At 46.0% G+C, this 25,589-nt stretch overlaps 3 protein-coding genes across 15 annotated transcripts in view; 1 reads left to right on the top strand and 2 right to left on the bottom strand.

Annotated features, from left to right (window-relative positions):
* MYO9A (myosin IXA) overlaps positions 1–492 on the bottom strand; it is a 137,868-nt gene extending 137,376 nt beyond the window's left edge. For all 6 annotated transcript variants that reach the window (XM_035132342.2, XM_035132343.2, XM_035132345.2 and 3 more), the window contains exon 1: positions 283–492. The gene's annotated coding sequence lies outside the window, so the exon portion shown is untranslated. The remainder of the gene's footprint in view (positions 1–282) is intronic.
* A 287-nt stretch (positions 493–779) lies between these two features.
* Positions 780–10,846, top strand: SENP8 (SUMO peptidase family member, NEDD8 specific). Of its 2 annotated transcripts, XM_060282372.1 has the most exons (3): positions 780–1,049; positions 1,959–2,102; positions 8,810–10,846. In XM_060282372.1, exon 3 carries the CDS (start codon positions 8,852–8,854, stop codon positions 9,485–9,487), a length of 636 nt encoding a protein of 211 aa, XP_060138355.1. In that variant the 5' UTR covers positions 780–1,049; positions 1,959–2,102; positions 8,810–8,851; the 3' UTR covers positions 9,488–10,846. The 2 variants fall into 2 exon arrangements, with proteins under 2 accessions (XP_060138355.1, XP_034987748.2); XM_035131857.2 differs by lacking the exon at positions 1,959–2,102.
* Positions 10,847–11,200: 354 nt separating this feature from the next.
* GRAMD2A (GRAM domain containing 2A) overlaps positions 11,201–25,589 on the bottom strand; it is a 74,453-nt gene continuing 60,064 nt past the window's right edge. For all 7 annotated transcript variants that reach the window (XM_035130790.2, XM_035130798.2, XM_035130792.2 and 4 more), the window contains one exon: positions 11,201–24,511. In XM_035130790.2, the coding sequence (XP_034986681.1) occupies positions 24,508–24,511 (4 nt within the window). In that variant the 3' untranslated portion in view covers positions 11,201–24,507. The remainder of the gene's footprint in view (positions 24,512–25,589) is intronic.

The raw sequence follows: 25,589 nt of genomic DNA on the forward strand, positions 1-25,589 counted from the left end.
ATTTCCTCTTTTCCCGCCCGTCAGGTTACGAAGGAAGCAGGCGGCATCGGGGAGGCAGAGGCGGCAGCCTAGCACAGCCGCAGGTGCCGAGGCGGCGACCGGAGACCGTGAGGGGAAAGGAAGCCCGGCTCAGAAGGGCTCCGTCCGCGGTGCCGCGTCGCGCCCCCCCCCCCGGCCGCTTCATAACCGGCTGCACTGAGAGTAGCAGAAGGAAGGAAGAGCCGCCAACCCGGCGGGATTGGGTGCCCGGGGACTCCGAAGAATGAGTGGAAAGCGCCTCACCTGTGGGTCGGGCGGGGCCGCCGCATCCCTCCGCTTATCGTGCCCCCTCACGGGCTGGGAGAGGCGGGGAGGGGAAGACGACGACGACCGCCAGCACCGCCGCGCCGCAGTCTCCGCCTCCTCCTGCTGCTGCCGCCTCGCGTCCGCGCTCCTCAGTCTCCCTTCCCTCGCCCCCACCCTCCGCTGCTCTGTGAGGAAGACGCCGCTTCGCCTCGCTCCTCTTCCCTCCCTCCCGCGCGCACACACAGACACACACACACGAAGGCACGCGCAAAGCCCGCCTCTCCAATCACGCCTCGTCGTCCCCCATCAATCCCCGCCCTTCGCTCTCTCTCTCGCGCTCTCTCTCGGGCCCCCTCCTCCGCCCGCCCCTCCCTCCTCCGCCGAGCTGTGAGAAGAACACGCCCAAGTCGCGCGCACGAGCGATCGAGCGAGGCTCGTGCTCCCTCCCACAGCCGCGCCCCAACCCAACCCGCACACTAAGCCCCGCCCACGCACCTAAAAGGCGAGGGAGGGGGCGCACGGGTGACAACAGCCGGAGTAGCTGCGCCTCCCACTCCCCCCTCACAACCACAGTCTGGGGCTCATTGGTCCCGTATGTTAATGAGCTCCCCTTTCCTTTTCCCACTAGTGCGGAAAGGGAGCAGTGGGGAGGAAGGGGAAGTTGCTTTCCTGTTTGACAGCCCTTGGGTTGCTAAGCTCGCCGTGCTTTACGGCCGCCCGCAGCCACCGCGAGAGCGTCGTGAGGAGAATGAGGCCGGCGCCAGGTAAGGTCTTCTTCTTGCGTGAAGTGTGTCAGTGCGGAGCAACGGCGGCGCCGCCGCGTGTGGAATTATCCTGCCTCTGGGGTAGAATATTATGGAGGAGGGCGATAGAGATAGAGCTGATCGATGATAAGCGTGCTACGGCGGTGGGTCGCGTGGGTCCCTTCCCCCCGCCGGCCTCTGGGCAGCGCTTCCCTCCGCCCCTCGGTGTCAGGGACCGTGGTCGGTGGTCGCAGCCTCCGCTCAGCCGAGTGGGGGGTGGCCTTTCGCTGCCAGAACTTGATCCCCTGGCCTCCAGGGTGCTGATTTTCAAAATGAAATAAAGTTTGACTTAATCATTCCAGAAACCTGCATGAATAGATTCATGTCCGCCAATAACGAAACTGTATTTTTAATGTTCATTACGTAGATATCAGTGCATAAGTACGGTAGTCGCAGCCAGTCTGCATTTCAATTGGATTTTGTGTTGGTGATGTTACCTAGTTGTTGTTGCTGCTGCTGCTATACTTTAGCTTTGCTGCAGGCCATGTACCTTAGGAATCGCTGTGCCAGATCCAATCATAGGCCGCTTGACTCAACCTCCAGAGCGGTTTACAAAAGATAAAGCAGTAAAATCAAGAAAACTTCATAACCCCACTTTAGAGCATACAAAAGTTAAAATGCTGAAACAGATTTAAAATTATCTCAACTTTCAAAGCATCTTGCTAGGCTTGTCTAAACAGGAACATTTATTGCATGTGCAGAAAAGCATAGCCCTCTCCTGCTTGCATTCCCAAACAAGGGAGCTTCTGTATAGCATTAGTAGCTCTTGACAGACTAATTCCCTTCATTAATTTGTTTAACTACCTCTAGTGGCAGTGATTTGTGTAAGTTTGATCATGTCCTTCCGTATTTGCATTTTTTTTTCTATAGGAAAAGGCCCCAAACATCGTGCTTGTTCCTAATAGGGGAGGTGCTACAGCCCCTATATTGTTGTTTAATCGTGTCCGACTCTTCGTGCCCCCCTGGACCAGAGCACGCCAGGCACTCCTGTCTTCCACTGCCTCTCACAGTTTGGTCAGTCAGACTCATGTTGGTAGCTTCGAAAACACTGCCCAACCATCTCATCCTCTGTCATCCCCTTCTCCTTGTGCCCTCAATCTTTCCCAATATCAGGGTCTTTTCCAGGGAGTCTTCTCTTCTCATGAGGCGGCCAAAGTATTGGAGCCTCAGCTTCAGGATCTGTCCTTCCAGTGAGCACTCAGGGCTGATTTCCTTAAGAATGGATAGGTTTGATATTTTTGGTTATTTTCTGCACCTCTTGCAACTCAGTACATTTCTTAAATAAACTGAAGGTAACCTAAGAAGCCATGCTTATGAGACATTAAAGAAATTCACACATTATGGCACATAAATGCATTTGGCAAGGCACAAAAAGATGGAAGTAAAAACATATAATCAAGTTGGCGCACTTATGAAATTAACAATGCAATCTTACACATTGCTCTCTAGTATGTATAACTAGCATCACGTTCTTAGATATTAGCTTCTTACTGCTTATTAATGTGCTTGACAGGCCACAATAAATCTATTAGCATTTTAAGGTGCCAGAAGACTCATGGTTTTGTTTTGTTTTTTAACAATAAACAAGCAGTTGGGTTGGAGAGGAGAGAAGCACCCATTTTCCATGTTAATAGTTTGTTGTGGTATAAACTTGTGCGTAATAAATATGCTAATATTTAAGTGACACAATACTTTTGGGTTGTGTTTTTCTGTAACAGACTAATCTGAGCAACCACCTATAGCAGGCATCCCCAAACTGTGACCCTCTAGATGTTTTGGCCTACAACTCCCATGATCCCTAGCTAACAGGACCAGTGGTCGGGGAAGATGGGAATTGTAGTCCAAAACATCTGGAGGGCCGACGTTTGGGGATGCCTTGACCTATAGGGTTGTGGTACATCAAGAAGTAAGCTCTGCTGAGTTCAATGGGCCACATTCCCTTGGTAGTTATGGTATTATATACAAAATTTGAAAAAGCATATGTTGTAATAAAATCTGTTAAATCTTTCAGGTGTCACAATACTTATTTTTTCCCTTTTTGTTGCTGCAACCAACAAATATAATTACCTCTCTGAAAAAGGTTAAAACCTTAGATTGTTCATGGAAACAGACTGGGAGCAAATATCGCCATTTTGAAACTGGAGAGGTATGTTCCCTTCTGTTGGCCCTACTTAGCAATCTAGACATAGCATTTTCAACCATCTGCTCATTATGGTAGTCCAAATGAGATGCTACCAAAATATGGATAACTGTGGCCACGCTGTCTCTGTCCCCAAGGGCTATGACTGGTGCTTTCAACCCAACTGATGAAGGTACTTCATGCCACAGAATATACTTTAGTCTCCAAAGACAAAGGTAGACCTACTAACACCCTCAGACTATGTGTTTGTGAACACAGACTATGTGAAAACTTGTGTTTTCTGAGGGAGTGTGGCCTGAGCATCCTTCAGAAATATTGTAAGAGCTACCTGTTAGGAAAGAGGCCACATCTCAGTGTTTGAGGCTAAGATTTGTTTGGAGAAGGTTCCAGGCTTGATTTTGGGTATCAGCAATAAAATTTCTACCTTGCCATCATGTGGGAAACTTGCTGGGCCTAAAAAAGCCCCTGGCATGCTTCCCCCCCTTGCTAATTGTAGGCTCCATTTCCTCTCTGTTCTATAGCATATACCATATGCTTTGTCACATCTCCCAGGAAACTGAGTTGGTGTTCAACAAGGATTTTCTTTAGATGTGGGATTTATATGGTGAGTCACTGTCAAGAGGTTTCAAGTAACAGCTAATAGAACGAGCAGTGCTTCTTTTCTTTTGGGAACAAATATATGCAAGAGACTGCCAGTTATGTGCTCTGGGAGAAAACTGAAAAACTACTGCATTGCTGTAAACATGAGTTTGCAGGTGTTTAAGCAAAGAACAGAATGCAGATTAATTCTGTAGCTGTGCAAGGCCTGGTGGTTAAATTTTGAAGTTTGTGGCCATTGGCCATCAGCATATCTTGTGGCAGCAAATTCTATAGGTTAACTATGTGCCGTGTTAAGTAGTACTTATTTTTCTTTAACAAAATGTACATAACACTTGATTGTAAGAAAACCTCTAAGTGGTTTACTTCCTTCTGTCTGACCTGAATCTCCTACAATGAAACAGAGAAGAACTCTCTATCTACATTTTCCATACCATGCATAATTTCAGATCTCTAACATCTTTCCTCTTTCCTCACCTTTCTTCTGACCTAAAACCCCAAAAACGTACATTTCCTCATATGGGAATTGCTCCACCTCCTATTTCATCTTAGTTGCCTTTTTCTGCATCTTTCCCGGATCTACAATATCCTTTTTTGAGACGTAGTTGTATTGCATTACAATATTGGCAGTTTTGTTTTTTATTAATTTCATAATAATTCCTAGCCTGGAATTAACCTTCTTCATAGCTGTTGCACACTGGTGCATTTTTTTCTTTGGATTCTCCACATGACCAAGATCTCTTTCCTGGCCAGTCATCACCAGCTCAGACTCCATCAGCATGTATGTGAAATTGGAGCTTTTTGACCCAATGTGTATCATTTTACACTTAACTTCATATTGAAATGTATTTGCCATGTTATTGCCTATTCATCCAAATTGGAAAGACCCTTTAGGGGCAATCTGCAATCTCTTTTTATTTTTAAAATTCTGTTGTCAGCAAACTTGGCTACATTACTGACCATCCCTAATTCTAAGTCATTTATAAGCAAATCAAAATCCCAGGAGTGATTCTTATTTAATCTTTAATTTGTCAATAAGGTTTAGAAGTTCATTTATTTTGTCGTCACTATTTGCCTCAGGTCTTCAGCCTCCCCCGTCCTGCAAAAAGTCAGTTCAGATACAGGTATCTGCCCTTCATCTTCCACAAGATGTAGGGCAGGGGCAAATAATTTATTCAGGTTTTCTTCAATGTCTTTATTCTCCTTCAACACAACTTTTAAATTCCTTTTTGTCCAGCAGTCTAACCACCTCACCAGACTGTTTCCTGCTTCTGTTGTATTTAACTATTTTTTATTGTTGGTCTTAATGATCTTAGCAATATATTCATCAAATTCTATTTTTGTATCCTTAATTACCTGCTTGCATTTTTGTGGGTGCATGTTTGTAGTTAAATTTATTCTTCTAATTTGAGGAAGATTTCCATTTTCTGAAGGAAGTCTTCTTGCCTCCAATAACTTCCTTGACTTGACTTCTTCACCACACTTGGCACAAGAATAGATTATAATGGCATTTCAAGGATACTCATACATTAGAAGAGATCATTAGAAGAGAATCACAATCTTCTAGGATTCAATGCCAGACATTCCCTTTCAAATCATCATGGAAAATGGTAGATTATTTAATTGTGAAGACTGGTAAGGTTGATAATTGTTTCTTGGGGTCTGGCCTTGTCTTGAAAGTTGCACTTATGGCTGCAATTAGGAAACAACCTCTTTTGTGAAATGGGTTGTTTGTTCAGGTTTATTTAGAACGGGTTCTCAAGCTGTAGTTTGTGAACCACCAGTGGTCCACGAGCTCCACTCAGGTGGTCTGCAGGAGGCAGGGGGGACACGGACAGCTAGATGTTAATAAGTTAGCCAGCATCTGAACACATTAGCTATTCCTTGCCTTGGCCCTGTCTACCCACAGGTCAGTACTAAACCCCAGCGTTAAGTGAAGTCATGTGATTTGAACCACCTATGGAATCCCTGGCGGCTAAGGGTGCAACGGGGTTTCTGCTGATGATTTTGAGTAGCTGCACACAGCCACGGTGCGATCAAGTTGGTGTGAGAGCTCCTGCGGAGAGGCACAAAAGGAATTTTGCAGGATTAACTCTCAGCCCTCTGCCTGAGAGTTTTAAACCACCCGGTACCTGGACTTGCAGTGGAGCCCATATCCCCACCTGCAAAGAGAGTTAAAGAACAGTGAGGTCAGCACCCCTTCTCTGAGATTGCTTTGGGTTGTTTTTCACCTGTGAATATATACACTCAGCATTAAGAAAGATGATTGCGTAATCCACCAAGATCCTTCACAATTTTCAAGTGGTTGGGGGGGGGATTTGAGAATAGATAGCTTTGTGTACGATTCCATAAGCCACAGCAGTTCAGGACTCCAGCAGTAGTTTCCAGTATTATCTGCTAGCAAACTCTGAGGATTACTCACGTGTGTAAAAGGTGTTGTTTTTGCAGCCATAAACATCGGAACCAGCCCTGCCTTTTTTCTTATTTTGAATCTCAAGGATGATTAAGAATAGAGCTGGCTGAGTGACAAGTTGTGTTAGGTAACTGTAACTGCTCCCCTTACATTTTATTATATGTTTGATAACACTCAACTGGAATGATCAGTGCCTTGTGCATTGGTTGGAAAGACATTTCATTTTGACATACAGTATGTGGAAAATTCTAGACGCTTAAAAGAGTATACAGTATATAAAAAATCTGGTTCCCTGGAGATGTTCCCTCCCACTGGTATATGCATCCAGTATGTTTCATGTATATCACTTTAGTTTCCTTGTACTGTACAGATCTTAAAAGGATATTGCTTATTTTTTGACGTAACAATGCTTGACAAGGTTCACTGGTTCATCTGAAGTAGTAGTGGGTAAATTTGACTTCTATTTGTCCCATAATCATTTATACTGCAGTTATAAGCGTCCCACTTCCTTCCTGATGAGTAAATAAACCAGCACATTTGAGTTCATTCCTGCTGAATTGGGTGGGTGCACCCTGGTTTGCACTGAGTCATGCCAGAGGGACAATGTTTGCAGTGTGCAAGCTGTGCTTTCAGAAGGCTGGACCAGATCCTGGGTGATAAAGAGTTGATATTTACAGAACATGAAGCCTCAAATAATTTCACAGCTACATTCATTTTACCAGTAAGCCCTGTTGAACTCTACAAGTCTCTGATTTCAGGGCTAATCTGGGGCTGATTAGTACTGGTAATTAAAAATATGCTCTCAAGTTCAGTTGATGTTAGACCACCTGTCGTGGAGCATCCTGCATATCAGATTATTGTTTCCTACCTGGCTTCTGCTTTCACTTCCTATTGCACTCTTGCCAACCTTCCTCATAATGAGAGCACTCTAGAATCCCTTCCAGTTTATCTGGAAAGACAGTTCAGTTTAGAGAAGCAGCGTGGGCATGTTGGATGCCACAGTTAATATGAAACTAGAAGTTATACTGGATACAGGACAGGTGCTAAAAACTGCAGCCATGTGTCCTGCACTCCTTAGGTACATTTACACATGGCAGCATGCCACCATTTCCTCATTCCTGCGCCATACAACTGGCAGCTTTGGCAGGAATTGAAGAAATGGAGGAAAGGCATCTGTAAGCGTGCAGAAATGTTCTTGAGAGAAGACTCTGCATGGGGCTGTCATTTTCAGCAGCAGCCCCATGCCTGGCATAATGTCTAGTTGCAGCCTGAAGGCAAATCCTGAAAAAGTCTATTGAATAGAAGAGAAGGCGGTTGTGGAATTTTTCCTTCCTGCTGCCTAGTGGGTTTGTTAGAAGAAAGGCGGAAAGTTCTCTGGAATTGTTTTTAAATAAAGCATGCAGCATAAGTCCATCACTTGCTAGGGTGCTTTCTATAGTGCCATGGGCTGTCCTCTCGTGTTTTAAAAATAACTTTGAATATTTAAAGGAGCCATCTTAATGATCGACTAAGTAGATCTGTTTTATTTAAGCAAGCCTTGGTATTTGAATCTGTGTGTCATCAACTATATCACATCTTATTTCAGATCTAGCTGGTAAATTATGCCATAAAACTACTTACTTTAAAGTGGTTTGCTACATGTGACTTTCCCCCTGATTTTGCTTTTTTGTCCATCTAGAGGAAGTAGTGTCTCTGGTACTGGCACAAAACTTATACAGCCTTGCAGATTCTAGTATTGGTTTAAAAATAGAAGTTGTACCTCATCCCCTCCCGTGGACTGTAATGGAATGTTACTGTTTAGTGGTTTATTGTGGTACCTTACATAGTTCTACCTGGCCTTATTTGCAATACTTAGGCTTGTTTCTTTGGTCTGTTATTCTGGTATGTCTTTTATTTAAGTTTATATCCCTCCTTTCCTCCAAAGAGCCTTAAGTGATATACTGTACATGTCCTTTTCTATCCTCACTACAACCCTGAAAGTTAGATTAGGCTGAAATATGGCAGCTGTAGGTGAACCTGTCCCTTTTATTTTGGTTGTAGCTGAACTAATTGGTTCTCCTGTTTACCAGTTACAAGTATCCACAAAAATGATGGCTGGGGAAAGAATCTCTGGTCTTTTAATAAGAAGGATGCCTAGCAGCACATATCCAGTCCCACATAGGCAGAAGTTTAGAGAAGGCAACTAACAGCAGAGTCTTCTGCTGTTTGTTCCTTCTCTGTACTCCAGTACAATACCCTCAAGCTCTCCAGCAAGCTCCCAGAATTTGAGAGAGGGACAGGATCTTCCCTCACCTATGCTCAGGTTTGAGTATGAAAAGGATTCTTCTCCCACTGTTTCTTACCTTTTCCCTACCTCAGGGAGACTAAATGCTGTTTCTTCCTCTTCTGCATGTGCCAGAAAAATTTGGGGGGGAGGGAGTTTGGTGGCAATCCTAATCACATAGGGAGGCCAATAAGACCCTCAGCAGGTTAACTGGCACAATTCCATGACTGTGTTGGTCATCTTCGGCAGTGAGAAAAGCCCAACCTATTTTAATAGTAATCTGTTCTTTTCACCTTTGATTATTTTAGGCATTGGTATTTCTCTGGCTGCCGTGAGTCTGCCTGGATAGAATGGACCCTGTTGTCCTAAGTTACATGGACAGTTTGCTGAGACAATCAGATGTCTTGTTGCTGGATCCTCCCTGCTGGCTCAACGACCACATCATTGGGTTTGCCTTTGAGTACTTTGCCAGCGACCAGTTCCAAGACTTCTCTGATCAAGTGTGCTTCGTTGGCCCCGAGGTGGCTCAGTTCATCAAGTGCACGAGCAGCCAAGAGGAGCTGGCCCTATTTCTTGAGCCTTTGAACCTCCTCCACAAGAAAATAGTGTTCCTGGCCATCAACGACAACTCCAGCCAGGCTGCTGGCGGCACACACTGGAGCCTACTAGTTTACTTCCAAGACAAAAACCGCTTTGCTCACTATGATTCCCACACCAGGAGCAACTCTGCCCATGCCAGACGGGTAGCAGGGAATTTGGAGGTCTTTCTCGGCAAGAAAGGCAAAGTTGCCTTTGTAGAGGAGAAGGCCCCTGCCCAGCAGAATAGCTATGACTGTGGGATGTACGTAATCTGTAACACAGAAGCTCTGTGTCAGGAATTTTTCCGGGGACAGCAGCAGCCAGTGCTTCAGCTCCTTACTCCCTCCTACATAACAGGCAAGAGAGAAGAATGGAAGGAACTCATTGCTAAGCTGTCCCAGAAGTGACCTGCCAGTCTCCAATTATTGTCGTTCTTGTCTTGCTCTCAGTGCCTGAGAGGAGGGAAGCTTGTACATAGGGTTTTCCCAACAGAAAGAATGTATTTATGTTTCTGCACTGCCTTTATTCTGCTGCTGATCAGAATAGAGCTGAGTCGTAGGAAAGGTACATTTCTTCCCTGAAGTGTTGGGCAGTTCTGGCTTTGGCCATTTATCCCACCCCCTTCCAATATCCCAAAAAATTCTCACAACACCCAACTTCTTTGTGTGTGGTCAATTTTCAGTGATGTCAGTGACATTGTATATTTCTGCCTTTATTCAATTGTTTCAGCCATCTTTCAAAACTCATGCAGAAACCACCAGAAGTCAGATAAGATGTGATAATGGTACCAGCCATCTTGTTTCAAAACTCCCCAAAACATTGTTCCTGCTTTTCTGAATAAGGATTGTTGTATTAAATGTTTTGACTACCTTGAGAAAATTGTACACATCAGTATGATGACAAAGAATTTCTATATTGTAAACCTTGCTGGCAAGAAATACGGTCGTTTCTGCTGTTGAGTTTCTAGCAGTACTTCCTGCATCACTTTGATGTGTTTAGCTGGACTTAGTTCCTAGAACTAAGGATTTCTGGATACACTTATGAAAACAGGAGGGCAGTTTTGTATATCTGCATTTATTAGGAGCACGGATTGGCTTTGATTCCACTACAACAGCAAGTGGACAGCAGCTTGCTTCATTAATCTGCTCTATGCCTTGTGGGGAGTAAGTTGGGAATCCGAAACTTAGAAAAGCAGCATACTGGTAACAAAAGGAAGCAATGGATTCATTAGTCCTCTTGATGTGTCTCCTGCTTGCAGTTACTCTTCACCAGTAACAATATGTGGGGTGGTAGGGGAACTATCCTCAGCTGCATATGACACCCTTCTATTGCTGGGTAACATTGGATTGCTTCCTTCTGTGAAACATGCAGCTTTGCTTAAAAAAAGTAAGTGGATCTATCCTGTTGGATCGCATACCCTGGTGGGTGGTGGAGCCCAAATGGCTGTATCCTTTGTTTTTCCTGCTAGCTTTCTTTTTAAAAAAATTACCAAGAAATGATGCCTTAGCCACACATCCTATTTCCTAATGCTGCACAAGGAAACACAGCAAACAAGTTCTGCAATTATTCAAGTGTGTGATGGCACTGTTGGGGCAGAAAAGCTTTAATCATTTTTTCATTGCACATGTGTAGAGAGGAGGCCTGATGACTTTTACTCCGTTTAGGAAAATCTGCAGCCAAAAATAAAGAGAATTGGCACTTCTAAGTGTTGTGTTCAGGTTTATCATGGGGGCTTTTGTTCTCTTAGCTCCCTTAAATAAGCAAGGGATGTGTAGGATACATACATAACAGGAAGGAGGAGGAGGAAGGTCTTAGAGCAAGCATCCCTAGAACAACTGCTCTGTGCATACCTGCTGTCAACCTGCTGTTGTGCCTGGCTAGAACAAACTCGTTAGACTCAAGCCCCTTCCATTTGTTTATTGTTGCCCCAAAAGAAAATGAGCCTATCTACCGTAGCAGCCTGTCAAAATATTTGTGGAAGAGTAGTGTAACATAAAAAATTGAATCACAGTGAAAGCAAAGAGTATGAGTTCATTTTTGTAGTGGGGGGGATGTTCAGAACAAATTAAGACTTCAGAAAAGTTTAATAAATAGCTATATGTTCCTGCACATGTCTGCTTTCTGTTTGATTCCAGTTGCTGCTAATGGAATTATTTGGGATTGAAGAAGGGGTGTCAGGAGTTAGCATCTTGGAGGGTAAATACAGGTGATGGTGGTGGGATAAAACTTTCACAAGAAATAGCGAAGAAAGGTTTAGGTGACTTTGAGCTGTTTATTTTGAAATGCTTGACGCTGCATGACATGATACTGAGCATTGGGGAAGATTCATTTTCTCCCATCTCTCCCTTGATACTACAAAAGACTAGGGAACTTGCAATGCAGTCCTATGCACATTCGCTCAGAAGTAGTTCTCACCTTATTCGATAAAACTCTCTCCAAGGTAAATATGCCTAGAGAGGTTTAGTACAGTAGCCTTCAGGTGAAACTACTTCTCTTTATATATGGAGAAACGCAAACAATTTCAAAATAACAAGGGCGTCAACAAGTAGAAAGAGAAAGACAAACACTTTTTTTTGTAAGATTGGAGCTGCTTATATAGTGTTTGTCAGATAAGCATCAACTGATGGTGTGCTGTGTGGGTGGGGAAAGAGGGAAGCAGCAGTGCATCCAGTTAAGATTGCTCACTGCTTGCCATATGATGCCTTGCCAGTGGGAGCCTCCAGTGTTCAGAACTTAACCGTTTAAACAGATCAACAATGGAAACAGTTGCTCAGGGAGATTGTGGAAATGCTTGAAGAGGATGCTGGAAAGGGAAGGTGTGAAAGCACCTCTCACATGTTTTAGACATGCAGCTGTATATAGAAATGGAAGGTATGAGCAATAATCCCCAAATTCAAAAAGGAAGCCGTATTCTGCCGCTCAAGGTGTCCATCTAATCTGGCCATGTGCTACAGCCAGCCCTGTTTTGATAAAGGATAAACGTAGCTGACTAGTACATTGGGTTGCACCCAATTTGGTAGGTGTTCGAAAAACTTACATGCCTCCTCTCTAAAGAGTGACATAATGGGGGAAACGTCTTTTCATAGAACCCTTAATTTGAAAATCCCAAATTGTCTGTAGTTGGTATCTCATAGCAACCGTTATATGTGGCATGTGTCCTAAATATAGAAGAGACAGCTTCAGTGTGTATGAAGTGTGGAATGAGTTGTTTTCCCATGTTTTTTTAAAAAAAATCTTGCAGAGCAGCTTTTCAGGAAACTAAAGAAAGCCTTATTGCACAGGGGAATAGAGGAAATGCTAAGGCTTTCTACCCACATAAGTGAAACAACTTTGCTGTTTGGGAGAGTCAAAATCCCACTTAGGTTCCAGCCGATACCTTGACAAAACCTCTGGAGGCTTCCTGCTGACCTCTGATCTACACACCTTTCTTCCTCTGGAGTGGGACTGGGGGTTGGGCATACCAGCAGGCTTATCTTTCAGAGTGTCATGTCGATCACGGAAAAATTTCACCCAGGAAACTGTGCAACCACTTTTCTTAACCCTTAGCCTATTCCACTTTTCATGAATGGATTGTTAAAGCCCAGTCTGTAAACACTGTAATCCATGCATTGTGTTTTTGATAGCCTTAAAAATCTATAGCATACTCGCAGTGCCAGAAAAACCTGCTGGACAGCTACTGGAGCGAAGGCCAAAGGCCTGCTCCTTTCTGGGTGCAGCCAGGGCCATCTCTAATGGAATATTGATGTAACAGCTGGGGAGAGAAAAAAGGATGGGCAGGACCCTAAGCATTGTGGTCCCTCTGTTGAGAGGAAGGGCTGTGTTTTAATTAGATACTTATGTGGGTTTTTATGTTGCTCATAGTGCAAAATTCAAGGCTGTATGCCTGGTTCTCCCGCCGCCGCCCCACTTTTTCTCACAATAACCCTGTGAAGTAGATCAGGTAGGGACAGGCCCAGTGAGCTGCATGAGTGAGCAGGGAGTTGAAGCACCCACACAACACCATCTCTTAATCTGAAGGTTATTGATTAAGCCAGAGGTCTGCTCCACTAACCTGTTGCCCTGACTTGGTCACAGCAACCTTTTTGAGATGGTAAAAGTGGATAGTTGTGCCATCTAACCAAATAGTACAGAAGATCATAGAGGAGTTGGCTACAGCTGTTGTTATCTGTAGATCCTGTGCACCTATGATACAGGCGATTGCTGACAATCTCAGGCGAAGTTCATAGATGTACAAAAACATTATTGCTTGCCTTTTGAGAGTGTCTATCAAGTCTCATTTAGATATCTTCACAATTGCTTATTTACATATGGATGTTTTCTGCATGTGCTGGTCCAAATACGTCGAGGCCCTTTCCTGCTTCGTAGGATATGGAGAAGGACCACAATTCTTTGGTCGAGGACACACACTGCATGCAGAAAGTGAGTCTCCAGTTGAAAGGATCAGGGTGACAGGAGATGGGACAAAGCCAGATCTCATCACAGTGGGCAATACCTGGAGAAACAGTCTGACTTGGTATAACGCAGCATCTGCCTCTGATCTGTGCATAACCCTGTTTTGATTGGACAGGGTAGATAAAGCAGCTAGAGCTGGAAAAGCCACAAAGAGGCTAAAGCACTTTTGCAGGCTGCGTGAAAAAGATACAAACCAAACTTATATTTCCCTGTGCTATTTGGACAATTTCTCACCACTACAGAAGATCTATGGAGAAGCTGGGTTGGTGGCAGGCGTGGGATAGGATGACACAGCTTCCATGCTAAAGAAGGCACTAATAATGAACTGGGAAGCATCACTTGCAGGAGACAGAGGGCAGGATCCAGTCAGTGGGGGGACGGTAGAATCAATGGGTAACATTTTCTAGATCTTGCTTATTTCATTGAAGCAGCTCACCTAATTCCCACCCCCTCCACAGGCATGTGTTTTTATTGTTTGTAGTTACTGCAAAGATAGTCGCTGCTGAATAAGCTGGGTGAGGTTGCAATTTGTGTCTCATTGGCAGTGCAGAAGCACAGCTCCTTCAGGAGAAAACCAGGGGCAGCTCCAATGGGACATGTTCTCCAGTTGTCACCCTAGCAAGCTACCTCTCTCTACTTTCCAGCACTGCTAATTCTTTAGGTAAACTGGACAGTAGAATGGAAACAACAAAGAAAAAGCATCTAGGCTGGCTGTGATGTTCCCCCTTCAGGGTATTCCCCCCCCCTTTTGCATGCACGTGGAGGATTTTACTGTCCTCTTGTGTACATAAGAGTAATAGGACACTTCCATTTAAGCATTTACTGCTGAACACCTCTAAGGAAAATAAACAGTTTGCTGTGCTCTCAGTGCTTTCCTTTGGAAGTATCCTGACATGGTCACAGCAGCAAGAAGAACCAGCACTCAATGTGCTGTGGAATAGGTAGAGGAATCTCTGGATAGACCAACAGGCAGGCTCATAGTGGTGCTGGAGTGGCAAACATTCAGGCTGGATGGTGAGCCTTTTTATTAGCCCAGACCTTTCAAAATGAATAAGCAATTTTATTCACTGATGCTGGAGATTTTCTGCTGCACTCGTTTGCTTCCACTTTATTATTGTTCAGGTGGAGCTTTAATGGTTTGTTATTTTAAATAATGATGATGCCCCCACATTTGTTACTTTGAAATGTTGTAGGGCAGGGTTCCCCAAACTAAGGCCCAGGGGCCGGATGAGGCCCAATCACCTTCTAAATCCGGCCCGTGGACAGTCCAGGAATCAGAATGTTTTTACATGAGTAGAGTGTGTACTTTTATTTAAAATGCATCTCTGGGTTATTTGTGGGGCCTGCCTGGTGTTTTTACATGAGTAGAATGTGTCTTTTTATTTAAAATGCATCTCTGGGTTATTTGTGGGGCATAGGAATTCGTTCATATTTTTCCCCAAAATATAGTCCGGCCCCCCACAAGGTCTGAGGGACAGTGGACCGGCCCCCTGCTGAAAAAGTTTGCTGACCCCTGTTGTAGGGCAAGGGAGACCTGTGGCCCTCCAGCTTTTGAACTGTAGGGCCAGAGATTCCCCACATTGCAAGGGCTGCAACAGATTTAGTGTTATATTTGTAATTATGAGAAAGTTTGTAGTAATAATTGGCAGGTATACATTTTGACCCTGAAATCTACCCTCTGCAGTTTATTCTAACGGTGCAAAATCTAAATTTGCTTGCACACGGCAGCATAATTGGTGTGTGGTGAAATGAGGCATAAGACATAGAGAGAGGGAGAAATGGGGCAGGGAAAGAGATGAGTCTTAGCAGTACCTAAAACATTATATGATAGAGCACACTTCTTGTTTCTTAAAATCCTTCCTGGCCTGTCTGCTGTTCTCGCATTTAAATGTCACATAAGCGGAAGAATACGCAATTGATGGAGCCAGCTAGTACATCTAGCTTTCGCGCCAAGGAATCAGTGGCAGCTGGGCAGCGTACTTAAATCAGAAAAACAGCATAGTAGAGGAAGCATTAAACACCACCTCTTCTCTCCCCCTACCCCAGCTTTTCAGCAGAGATGCTAAGGGACTGAAGCTGGGTGTGGGACATTCTGCAAGCAAAATAGCTGCCAGAAAAGCAGCTGTCTTTATGACATACATCCCCATGCCCAGATTAGTTCTGTTTTCCTTTTTATCTGCATTAGGCACATAGGAGCCAGCCTTATAGTAGGCCAAGAAAATTGTCTGTCTAGCTCAGTAGTACTCTGACTGGCCTCAGCTGCCTAGAGTTTCAGGCCCCCGTCTTTCCCTGCATCTGCTACCTGATACATTTACTCTCATTTCCACTTTCCTTCATTTAGGTTTCTTTTCTGGTTTTAAAAAGGGTGCACACAGCTTGCTTTTGTGCTGTGTTTTTTTTGCTGCAGCATTTGGCCGTGGGGGAGGCAAGTCTCCCAATGCTTCTGAGATTTTAGCACCCCAGAATGCAGATGCAGTGAAAGTGGGGGGGGTTCCTCTTAAGGGTAAGCGGTAAGAGGCATTTTAAGCTGACTGCCTTTCCATTTCCAGGGAGTGTTTTGCACATGGGAGCTTTCAAAGTGAGATTTTAAAGGTGCTGTAGAGACCCTGGGGAGAGAGCTGAGGCCTGAAAAATAGCAATTGGTTGTATCCAGCTAAGTTCTACTCAGACCCATGGAACTGGATGGACCTAAATTAGCCATGCCCATTAATTGTAATAGGGACGCAGGTGGCGCTGTGGTCTAAACTACTGAGCCTAGGGCTTGCCGATCAGGTCTGCCGTTTGAATTCCTGCGACCGGGGGGGGGGGGACTCCCGTTGCTCGGTCCCTGCTCCTGCCCACCTAGCAGTTTGAAAGCACGTCAAAGTGCAAGTAGATAAATAGGTACCGCTCTGGCGGGAAGGTAAACGGCATTTCCGTGCACTGCTCTGGTTCGTCAGAAGCGGTTTAGTCATGCTAGCCACATGACCTGGAAGCTGTCTGTGGACAAACGCTGGCTCCCTTGGCCTATAGGGCGAAATGAGCATCACAATCCCAGAGTCATCCGTGACTGGACCTAACGGTCAGGGGTACCTTTACCTTTTATTAATTGTAATTGGTATTCTCGAGTTTGAAAAACCTTGGATACAACTCAGTGTTAGCATTGTGCGCTATCAACATTTTAACACTACACTCCCCGAGACCAAAAACACGGGAAAGGAAAATGAGAAATCAACCATGGTCCCTGATATTTAGTAACAATCGGAGAGGGGGTTTTTCCCCTACCAAATCCCTTGCTTTGCAGAATCCTGTTGAATTGCCGCAAGGTCTTCAAGGCAAGAAGGGACTGCAGGAGATTAGGATGTGTATCATTCACACATGAGATGGTAGCAGCCAGTTTTATTAACCTTAGCTTGTACAGAATAAGTGTTGCAGCACAGTGAAAAAACAGCTGCTTGTGTGGCTCTAGCGTTTTAAGAAAAATGTTGAGGTTTTTATTTGAAACAGTATTACACCCTACAGCAGGCATAGGCAACCTTGGCTCTCCAGATGTTTTGGAACTACAACTCCCATGATCCCTGACCACTGGCCCTGTTAGCTAGGGATTATGGGAGTTGTAGTTCCAGAACATCTGGAGAGCCAAGGTTGCCTATGCCTGCCCTGCAGCAAGAGAGTGCAATCTATTCCCCCTGGAAATGCCCAGTAGCCAACACACAAAGTGGCACAGAACAGGAACTTGCATGGAGGGACTTGGCTGGTTCACAAGCATCCTGATAAAACAAGCAACAGAGATTCTTCTTCTTCCTCCTCCTCCTCCTCCTCCTCCTCTTCTGAAGTCCAGGGGCAGCTTCTTCTTCTCTCAACTGTCAGGCTCCGCTATATTAGACAGTAAATCGTTGTGGGAAGCAAGAGACACAATGGAGCTTCTAGACCCCTTAAGCATGACAAATGCTGGGCAACATCTGGAGTTGTAACCATGCTGAAAGGCAACAGAAGATTTAACCGAGGAGTAGCCAGAATGTTGATGGACCATTGGCCACCCTAGCTGGGGCTGGTGGAAGCTCAAGTCCAACAAACACCAGGACAGCCACAGGTTCTCCGCTCATCCCTATGTAAGTGATACATAGGCAAGTCCTGTATTTGGCTGGCTCCTCTCACAAATGCAGCCTTCCTTTGAAAGAACGAGTAAACAGCAGAGTGACAGTTCTAATCTCTGCAATTGCTACCACAGACTATGTAGTGATTAAACTAGAATAAGAGGATTATGGAAGTATTTCTGTGAACAAACATGGAAATATTTGGGGGAGAGGGGGGAGGACATTCATTTCCCTGGCACTGAATGATCTGGAGGAAACCTTCTCCACTTCAAACATAAGCCAGGAAGGGGACTCTACAATTCTATGAAATATTGCTAAGTGCCCTGAGCCCTTTCTCAGCACCACCATCCAGGCAAGCCCCTCCCCACCCACCACCCCGGCAAGGCAGCAGATGTTACCAGGTTGTAATTTCACAAACCCGGGAGCTTTTCAGTCAGAATGGGGTCAGAAAGCTCAGCAGCTGCTTGCCACTGAACTAGCAGAAGAGGATGCTGTTAATCTGCCCTCATTGCAATTGCGGAACCTCAGAAGTCGTAACCTACAGTTCTCCCCCAGCAAAAACCAAGCTGATTAAGCCACAAGGCCAAGGCAGACAAATCGGGGAATGCCCAGATGGCAGCTTTCCTGTTTGGCCGGGGAGCACCAGACAGAGGCCCCCCAAAAGTCCTCAGGAGAATCAGTCAGCTTAGGAGAGTTCTGTCGTCGTCCTCACTAGAAGTTGGTCACATGGGCTAGCTTCTCCTAGGCTTGTAGCTTGGCAAAGGACCCACCTCAGCATCTTGCAGAAGGTTGCCATATGTCAAGCTAGTGTGCCTGTACTTTTAAGACAGAGTTAGGGAACCTGCAGCCTTCCAGATGTTGGACTCCCAACTCTCATCACACCTGGTTACTGGCCATGCTGTCTGGGGCTGATGGAGTCCAGCAACCTCTGGAGGGCCACGGTTTCTCAATTGTCCCCGTTGTTCACATGTTTTTCTGCAGGACATAATTGCTGCATCCTAAGCAAGCAAAGAAAGGGAGAGGCAAAGGGACCTGTGGATCACCAGGCTGGAAGGCAAAGCAATCTCAGCTATAAGATTCAGATCTTTTTACAAAACAAAACAAAACAAAACACTGCCTGCATTTTAATATTTAGCAACCCAAAACTTTGCTGAAGCGCTGCAGACATTTGAGGACATCAATACTTTTTAAGATATTGGTGAGGTGGTTTACCCTACACTGCCAAGTTGCAGCATAGCATCTGGGAGTCAAGGTTGGAAGAGAAAACACCTTTATCCTTCAGGAGAATCACACTGGAGAGTCAGCCTTTGTTGCAAAAATGCCTCAGCAGCACACTGTGCAAGAGGCAGAGGTAGGAGCATTCAGCGTCAAACTTGCATTGCTGTGAAAGCCAGCACTGCCACAATTCACAGCAGCATTCATTCTGCCCTACATCCGAAATACCTTACCCAAATATGCATAGCTTGTAGTGGCAGACTGCTAGGCATGTGTCCCATTCAAGCATAGCTGATCCGTGATACCTCTGCCTCGATGGGAACGTGGCACATGCCAAAAAGGATTTACAAAACACTAAAGGACTGTTTCTCCTGGCCTTGGGTGGCAGAGGTTCCTGGCTCGTCTCCACAAGAGAATCTCAACACTTCAGCTCTCAACAGCTGAAATGTGAACTCCTGAACTCCCGACAGCTGTGTGTTCAAGCCGTTAAAATTGAATTACCTGCGTGCACACAGGCTTGGGAAACCAACACAGACCTTTGACTGTACATTTCCCTCCTGCCTTAGCAGAAGCAGCGCCATCATCACAGCTCTGCAAATGGCAGCTGAAATCAGGAAAGCCTTACTCCCATGCTCTTCCAGGATGTGGAACTTGTGGCCCTCCAGATGGGGTTGGATGTCAGCTTCCAGCCACCAATATCCACTGGTGAGGGAGAACGGGACTTTTTCGTCAAACCACACTTGTAGGTGCAACATGCCTGCTCTATGACAACCAAGCAGATGCCCGTTCCTTGCCTAGAGCAGGCACCCCCAAACTTCGGCCCTCCAGATGTTTTGGACTACAATTCCCATCTTCCCTGACCACTGGTCCTGCTAGCTAGGGATCATGGGAGTTGTAGGCCAAAACATCTGGAGGGCCGCAGTTTGGGGGTGCCTGTCCTAGAGCAATTCCGTGCCCCTGGGATCAATTCAGATAATTCAACCTTTTTGGCATTTCTCAGCAGCCTCGCTTTTTCCATTAATACGTAGAACAGGTGGATTCAGGTTATGGCTGGTGCCATGACGGACACCTGGGCCTGCAACTCTTTGAATAAGCTAGTCAACAGTAGAAGCTGGCCCATAGTAAGATCACATTATCTTTTGTGATCAAATCAGAAATCTGGGCTGTGGAGGTATGGGCAAATCAGAGTCTCATCGTGCAGCCAGGTGAATTTTGCCAGACACACTTCAAACTTTGTTCTATGTGCCCGGATACTGCCAAGAAACTCCCTATTTTCTTGCAGGGCCAAATCAGACAGCGTAGGCAGGCTTGCAGGTGCTTCCAGATGTTGCTCTTTTGCAGGTGGGATTAAATCACATGCCAGGAAATTCTGGTTATGTGATTAAAGCGGGTTTGGCAATCTTGTGCAACACACCTACTAACAAAACAACACTTTTTTTTTGCTGTAAAGGAAAGTGACTCAAAAATGCACAAAGTGTGTGGAATGGCAATTGCTTGATGTGACTCGTGGCATCACTTTCCCCACAAGCAAATCAGAATGAATGCTCAATAAACGGCCAGTCGGTGTATACCCTGCCGACTTTGTGCAAACAAGCAAGGACTGATGATAAATAAACGAGTCATCTACAACTGAAGCAACTTGTGTAACATGGCGTACTTTTTTAAAGCAGGAAAAGCTGCTGCATCCAGAAGGGTTAAGAGAAACAGGAAGAGGTGTGCATGTGTATGTGCTTAACACTTTCACTGCTTGCCAAAGATCTGTTCTTCAGATGTTCAACTCCCATCATCCCTTGCTGGCAGAGGCTTATGGGAGCTGCAGTCCCAACAGTACCTAGAGAGCCACATATTCCCTACCACTGCCTTAAAGAGAATTCCAAGGGGACTAAAGAGGCTTCAAGGTCTGCTGTGCCTCTGCTGGTGTTTATATCCTCCCACAGCTATGAACACGTGTCATTTACAGGACAACAAAGCCAGAAAACAACGAGCTTGTAGGATATTTGTGCAATTGTTCTGAACTTTAGAAAAGGAAAGGACAATGAAAAATAGAACCGTTGCTTACACTGAATAACACTAATGATAATACTTAGTATTTATAGAGCACTTTTCCGAAGCGTTCAAAGCGCTTTACATTACCTTGAAATCCTTACAACATCCCTGTAAGGTAGGCCAGTACTGTTATTCCCAAAATTAGAGAAAAGAAAGAGGGCTCCCAAGAACTGAGAGACAGCAGCTCACCAAAGGCCAGCCAGCAAATTCGTAGCTCAGCTGAGATTTGAACTGGGACCTTCTGGCTCATAGCTCATGCTCTGAACCATTATGCTCGAGCACAGACTTGCAGGGAGTGATAGAAAATGCAGCACACAACTGCCTTGCTAGAAATCGGGTTTTCTTGGCACTTCCTGGGCCTGCTTGCCTCCACCTGCCCCTCAGACCCTGGACACACAAACACACCTTGTGGTACCCACTGCCGAGAGCACCAGGACCCCACAGCCAAGACAACTCTCCAGCAAACAAAAGGGCTTTGTCTTAGCAGCTCCTTCCAAAATAGTAATCATCATAATGAGCACAAATATTACATTTACCTCCCATGAGATGGGAGATCTGATTAAAAAGAAGAGGAACACCTGAGACATTATTGCTAAGAAAGAAGCCAACTGGCTGTCCAGCAGCCCAGTAAACTTCTGGCACTGGGAGCAGGGAAAGAAGAGCAGAACACAGGTGGGGTGTGCTTCTTCGAAACGACATGCCACAGCCAGACCCACTGGGCCTCCTGAACCCTCCATTCTTGCTCATTCAAGCAGTCCTGGAGCTGCAGAAATTACAATACCAAAAAAATCCCTAGTCATCAGGTCAGCACTATATGAAAGCTTCCATTTCCCACAGACACACTCATGAAAATACCCACAACGGTGTCACCCCAGGGCATTCTGGGAAATTTCGACAGCATCTTCCAGAGGCACCGACCCAGCCTCTGTCACTGATCCAAGCACCGCCAGATGAACCCATTCGGGCCCTTTACATCCGCACCACACATGTAAAGCCCTTTCATACCACTTTATAGGATTCCTCTCCAACGGAACGTGGGAACTGTGGTTGGTTAAGGGTGCCGAGAGTTGTCAGGAGACCCCTGTTCCCCTCACCTAGTTACAATTACTCAGAATTCCTAGGGGGAAGGGATTGTTAAACAGCTCTTAAGAACAGTAACTCTATGAGAGGAAGGAGGGGCCTTAGTCCTATTCTAGTGCTCGAACTACAGTTCCCAGGATTCTTTGGGGGGAGCCACAACTGCTATCATAGTTAAGTATTTGGTGCGGATGTGGCCTAGGACTGCCAGTAGTCCCCCTGTCGGATGTGGGGGGGGGGGCTCCCATCAGAATGCAGCCCCTTCAAATCTGGAACCGTATAAGAACATGTTCCTTTAATGCAATGTTCTTCAAACTGTGTGCTGAGAGACCCAGGCGTTCCCTCAATAAGACGACCAAGAATGGCAGACAAGCGTCCCTAGAGGGCTGCCCCTAGAGGGCAGACAAGCCCTCCTTTCCCTGCAAGATGCTGGCACGTGGGTGCAATTTCCTGGGTGCAATTCCAAGACATTGCTAGTGGAGCACCAAACACAAAGGGCCAACACGCCAGCCTGCCTCCATCTACCCCACCCCCAGCTAAATTCTGCCCCCTACCCAAGCAGCTCCTTTGGCTTGCTGCACGGTTGCCACACACAATCCTGAGCCCCGAGACCAGGACATGTCACCCAAGATGACTTTATACCCAGGAACATGCGCTGAAATCTTTACACGACACTCAAGGTGGTCTACTGGAAGATGTGAAGGAACTTTCCCGGCAGACCAGACCACAAGGAAAGGGTTCCCAGAAAGCAGGAAGTTTGAAAAGCTATGCCTTTAAACCCCAAGAGGATCCCAGGTCCCTTAACGTCCCACAGCTAGGGCCCACTTCCTCCTGAACGGGACCGTTCCCAAAGTGGTCTGCTTGCTCTGTATTTGAAGGCCACACACTAGCTCATACACTCGTTCATTCATTCAGTCTGTGCTACAGAGGCGTTCATTCACGTGGCCTCATGTCCATCTTGGGAGAACTTTGCTTGCGAAGACAACCAGCTTCTTCAGCATGGTCCTCACTCTCATGGGCCAGGATCCTGGCTTCTCGGTGATCCAATGGGGCTTCTCACAGTTACCCATCAGGGTTCTTCCGATGTTCTTAACTGCTCCCTGGGTGTTCTGCCTCCATGATGCTACCCTTGGCCAACTCTCCCAGTTTGTCCAGGGCAGTAGCAGTGATGGGAGCAGACAAACCCTCTCCCCCTGCCCCCAATCACAGCCCAAGTCATCTAAACAAGCCATTCAAGGCTTCCATGGCTAGGGATGCAGATGGCTGACTCCAAGCCTGCATATGAATTGGCCTCTCAAGGGCTTGGAGTTCAGAGAGCTGCCTTTTGTTGTGCTGCAGAACGATGGAAGGGGGCATGGCCTTGGCTCTACCTGCTTCCGAGGAGAGAGCTGGCGCATGTGCAAAGGACCACAAACCTCCCCTGCGACAAAGAAATGGAGCAATCAGCTTGCTTTACCCCAGCCAAGCCCCCTGTCTCTGCTTCCTCGTGTCCGTGCCAAGCTGCAAAGCCCTTGGGTTAAGTGGGGCAGACCCATGTAAAGTGCTTCGAGGGCCACATGCACCCCTAAGTCATATCTGTCCCCAGAAAGTGCATACCCATGGCGTCTTTCCATGAGTGTTCAGGGCCTGCCTGGCAGTTTGCAGGTTCCCTTAGCTGAACGTTGCTGCAGCGGTTACAGTAATTTTGCAGGGCCACCAGAATTGCTCCAGCAGCATCCCCTGGACGACAGGAATCCTGTTAGTGCAAGAAGATGGATTCTAATGGAGATGATTTCACTGCCCTGGGCAAAGGATACGTCCGTCTTCCTTCCAAGGCAGAGCTTTCCGCTGCAGCAAAAAAAATCCAACACCAACTTTCTCCCGCTGCCCCTTTCCTGCAGGGGAAAGAAAGCAGCGAGAACTAGCAGCAGTCCAGAGTCCAGCTACTTCTCCAGACCTTGCTAGGATGCATTAGGATGTGACAGAGGACCAGCCACAACAGTTTGCTGGTGGTAACAGTCAGCCCTTCTGGAGCAAAGCCCCAGGAAGACATTGCAGTTCTGAAATACAGAGGGGAGCCTCAGAGGAAGTCCTGCAGTTCCAAATTTTCTTGCCACTCTAGAGAGCAAGCGTCCCAACGTATTCAGTGGCTGAAGAGCCTTTGGAAGGTACGGCCAGAGACATCATCAATGAAGACACTATCACACTGGCAACCCTTGGCAACTCTCACAAGCACCACTGCTACCCATGTACAGCCTGTTTGGCAGCCAGCACAGTCCCCTCTAGATGTTGCTGGACTCCCGCCAACAGCCAGGGACAATGGACGTCATCGCCCAACAACATCTGGAGGCTGCTGCATTGGCTACTGTTGGCCAAGCATCCCAATGGGTTGCTGACAGCAAGAAAGCACTTCTAGATTTCGCCACCAGAAGCAGAGAGCTTTGGTCCAGGAGGAGCACAGAGGAAGAGCATGGGGCTCATTTGCTGTGGCTTCACAGCAGTTGTGTTAACTCCTTGGACGCAGCACAGATCTATGTTTGCGGGTGCTGTTTTCTCCATTGTTGTCTTTATTGAGCCCACAGTCACCTGTCAGAAACAGACAAAGATGCCATTGTTAGCAGGCTCTGAACCAATCCTATGGGAAATCTGACTGCCCCACAAATGGCAAGAGAACTTCTCCTGATTTAATGCAGCTCCTTGTTTGTGTGTGACCAGGGCCGGCCCTAATATTAGGCAGAGTGAAGTGTGATGCGAGCCACCATGGAAATGAAGCTGATGCGAGCCACCATGGAAAGGCATCAAGCTGTTTGTTACTTAATTTTTTACTATTGCATTTCTACTGCTACAAAGAAGGAAGAGGTGCCTATGGCATCACTTGCTTATTTACTTCAGTTATTTATACACCGCCCTTCATTTCAAAGCAAAATCAAGGTGGTTTGCAAGACCACAAGACAACAGCAATATCTAAACCAGGCATCCCCAAACTTCAGCCCTCCAGATGTTTTGGACTACAATTCCCATCATCCCTGACCACTGGTCCTGTTAGCTAGGGATCATGGGAGTTGTGGGTCAAAACATCTGGAGGGCCGCAGTTTGGGGGTGCCTGATCTAAATGGTACCAACTTGGCTGGCCTTGAGTTCTCTGCACCTTAACTCAGAGTGGGAACAGGGGAGGTATGTCACAATTTGCTGCTCTACCTCTGCAGCAAAAATATTTTGGACCAGTCCTGCATGGATGCATGTGCATTAAAAAAAAAGTTCCAGGGTTAATGACTCAAGTCAAAAGACCTTTTTAAGGCAATTAATGATATACATTTAAGGGAACTAAAGCTCACTTGGGGGGGGGAGGGAATTTCCAGGAATCATCTTAACTCAGTACAACTCAAGTCTTTGTCCATGTCTAACATCTGTGCTCCCACCTTGAGGAATATGATACCACCCACATCCCAGTCCATAAAAGGAAACAAGTGCAGATGCAGAATTGCCTTTTGGCAGGGGCAGGAGCAGGAATCAAGTAAACATTCATTGAAATGTGCACAATTTATTCCAGCCAAGAACTGGGGTATTCTAACTGCAGAATTGGGATTTTTAGAAGCAGTCTAAGCAGAAGAACAGAATCATAGAATTGTAGAGTTGGAAGGGACCGCAAGGGTCATATAGTCCA

The sequence above is a fragment of the Zootoca vivipara genome, chromosome 14 (assembly GCF_963506605.1).
Source record: "Zootoca vivipara chromosome 14, rZooViv1.1, whole genome shotgun sequence".
Classification (NCBI taxonomy): Eukaryota; Metazoa; Chordata; class Lepidosauria; order Squamata; family Lacertidae; genus Zootoca; species Zootoca vivipara.